This window comes from Sinocyclocheilus rhinocerous, unplaced genomic scaffold, assembly GCF_001515625.1.
Source record: "Sinocyclocheilus rhinocerous isolate Xijiao unplaced genomic scaffold, SAMN03320098_v1.1 scaffold323, whole genome shotgun sequence".
NCBI classification, from domain to species: domain Eukaryota; kingdom Metazoa; phylum Chordata; class Actinopteri; order Cypriniformes; family Cyprinidae; genus Sinocyclocheilus; species Sinocyclocheilus rhinocerous.
Genome location: NW_015643640.1, coordinates 1387641 through 1390806, shown reverse-complemented (window position 1 = coordinate 1390806; position 3166 = coordinate 1387641). Strand labels below are relative to the sequence as shown.

General features: G+C 34.2%; 1 protein-coding gene across 1 annotated transcript in view; it reads left to right on the top strand.

Annotated features, from left to right (window-relative positions):
• Positions 1 to 164: 164 nt before the first annotated feature.
• Positions 165 to 3166, top strand: part of LOC107757593 (Kv channel-interacting protein 4-like) — a 9300-nt gene continuing 6298 nt past the window's right edge. Inside the window, exon 1 of the mRNA XM_016575111.1 lies at positions 165 to 285. Coding sequence (XP_016430597.1) covers positions 192 to 285 — 94 coding nt within the window. The 5' untranslated portion in view covers positions 165 to 191. The remainder of the gene's footprint in view (positions 286 to 3166) is intronic.

The following is a 3166-nucleotide window of genomic DNA, read 5'->3' as shown; positions in this document are numbered from 1 at the left end:
GTGTGTGAGAGAGAGAGAGAGAGAGCGAGAGAGAGACAGATTCGCTCTCAGGTGTTTGTAAAGCTGCAGCGCGTTCACACCTTTCTCTTCATCCATATACCAGACCAGAAACTGAAACAAGCGCAACTCAAGCCGACAGAACACTGGAATAAACCAGAGAACTCGCTTTTGATCTCCTTCCTTCTCTGTCAATGAAAATGAGCAGCCGACGGCGACGATGCAAGCGGCAGCTGATCAAGTTCACTCAGCACATAGCTCGATTAATCACAGGAACTCTGAGCTCAGGTAAAGCCGACCACTTTATAACTCTCTTCTGGATATGATGTAGCGCTCTGGATGAGACTAAAAAGTTGACTCAATAGACTTATTTCATCGTTTGACTGTCGCTTTGTTGTCCTGAAGTTCATTACATCTTTTATCACGCTCAGCTTTTGTTCCTAAACTGTTAGCATTAAATATCTGGAGGACCATAAACATCGTGCAACTAAAGTAGTGATTTTATTAAAAACCCAAAGTGCAACATAAACCAATTCTGAATTTGAGGATTTCTCAGTCCGTGTGTTTCACACAAACTCATGTAGAGGAGGATTGTGACACAATAGACACATTAAATGTAATTAGTAGGTTAATTACAGATCATTAGTTCATGACTGCTGTGTGTGAAAATATATGATTAACTTGAATGACTTTTAAACTAATGTACATTAACAAATTATCTGTTATATGACATTAAGCAGCAACCAAAAATGTTGTGTTTTTTGTGCCATAAGTCTACACACCAGGCAAAAAGACAAAGGGCTGTTTTAACATGCAGCAAAGCTACAACTAAATTTACATTTATGCATTTGGTAGATTCTTTTATCCAAAGCGACACTGCACTGAAGGCATAGCGTGCATTATCAGCATTCACTGGGAATCACACCCATGACCTTAGCAATGATAAATAAATAAAAATATGTTGTAGATTCATTCTGTAATTACATTTAGCCATTGTTTTACCATTTACATTTTTCTGAAAAAATAAAAAAATTCATATTACAAGGTATTTCTCTCAGATTAGTGTCTACCAAGAGCATGGTGTGATTGTGAATATGATTTTTCACTTACTGTACACTCCTCCTTGGTTTCCCATGCATGTTTAATGTAATTTTTCCACATCACAACAATTCATTTTTTTCTGTTTTAAAAACCATGACAACAGGCAAGATAATAATCATATATTATACACTTAAATTACAATAGTTCATCTAAAAATGGTCCAAAATGGCACAGATCCAATACCAATATTTGGAGAGAAAAAAACACTGATGATGAATGATGTTAGAAAGATTAAAAAAAAGGCATCACAATAGCAGCAAAGGACTTTTTTTCAGTTCAACTCAAACTGGCAGTGAAAGTATCTCTTTACAAAAAAGAAAGTAATTTTTTACTATTGTGCAGTGAGAAACTTCACAGAAAGTTCTTAATTTTTCACTACGTAAAGTCACAATATAATACATATAATATTACTACTAAGCTAATAGAACAGGTGTTTTAACCCCTTCCAGACAGTCTTGTGATTATAAATACATCTCTTTTTCTTCCTTGACTCTTCAAGGGTGTAATTACACATTTGACTGAAATTCTTAATATTTAACGACAGTTGTAGATCAGATATCTTGCCACGTTTCACTCCCAGAGGTTGGCTAACTGTAATAACTATCATCTTTCAGTCTGAAAATAACACAGGCATATACAACACAACAATGTCAATCTAAAGTTGTATCAGCTAAGGTTTTAACACGCACTGTTCTTCCATAAAATTGCATTATTCATTGACACGGTGTTGTAAGTAAATTAGATTGTGTTTGTATTCAGTCATCACTGTCTATTATTTAGGTGTAATAAATATAATAATATACATAATATCTTACCACGCCCTGTATGAGTTATTATTGAAATTACAGTGCTAATCATTAATGGTCTTAACTTTGTGGATGAGAGTTCTAATTAATTTCATCTTTCCCTCGGCTATGCTTCATATCCTTGTGGGACTAAATATAATTACACACTCCATCATTCCATAGCCGACCATAAGACACTGATGATCCCTTAATAATGCCATAAATTAAGTATTGCAGACACCGGTATCTTTTTCAGGTAATTTTGTCTGACACATTTCTGCTGGATTTTTGGCTTCATTTTTCCCCCGCGTTTGAGAAGGTTTTGTGCTCCTGTTTTATCTGCTGTACTTGAACATTCATGCATGCTGATTACATTTAGTATTTGATTCATTTAATTCCTTTGATTGTTTTCCTGCTGGGGATTCACTGCCCCGTCTGTATTAATATAGCACCTGCTTTGCCTTAAAAGCATCAAAATAGCTACAAGCCATTCAATATTTTGCTCTTTCTACTTCAGAAACAGGCCACAGGAGACATTTATGAACGTGATACTGCATGTTACCACTCATTCCTCATGGCACACTATGGCAATAAGTGGAAAAATGAGAGAAATTACATTAAACTAAGCCCTGCTGAAATTAACAGATATGGTTTGCTGATGAAGATGCAGCAAAATGGGTCATTTTGTATATAAGGATTACTAAAATAGCTCCTTTTTATAGCTTTCTTCAATCACCCACCATTCTTTTCGATATACTCTTTCATCTGAGCCGGAACTGGGGATTTTTTTGTTTGTTAATAATGTTGTTTTGACTTGTTTTTTTTTTATGTGTGCAATGATTAATTTTAGGTTTCTCACAACTGTATTCTCAGTCCTAAAAGATAGAGTGAAATACCATATTCTACCGTGTAAATTAAATTTAGGGCCAGTGATATCACATACATCATTTCCACATCCAACACAGTGTTTAACAGAACACCTTTACACTATTTAGATGGGTTTCTTTTTATATATATATAAACAAAAACAAATGTTTAAATATGTAATATACCTCCGCCTGAGTCCGTCAAAAAGTGAATTTTTTCTGAAATTTTTTTTTTTAAATTAGTATTTTTATCAGGCTTTTATTCAGTAATTTCACTTTAATGGGAATTAAAAGATTATTAGTCAGTTATTGAAATTACTTATTTTCAACGTCCAAAGTTATTTTCCTAGGAGCCTGATTAAAAATGCTCATTTAAAAGAAAAATCTCAGGCGGTCTTCATATACACACACACACAC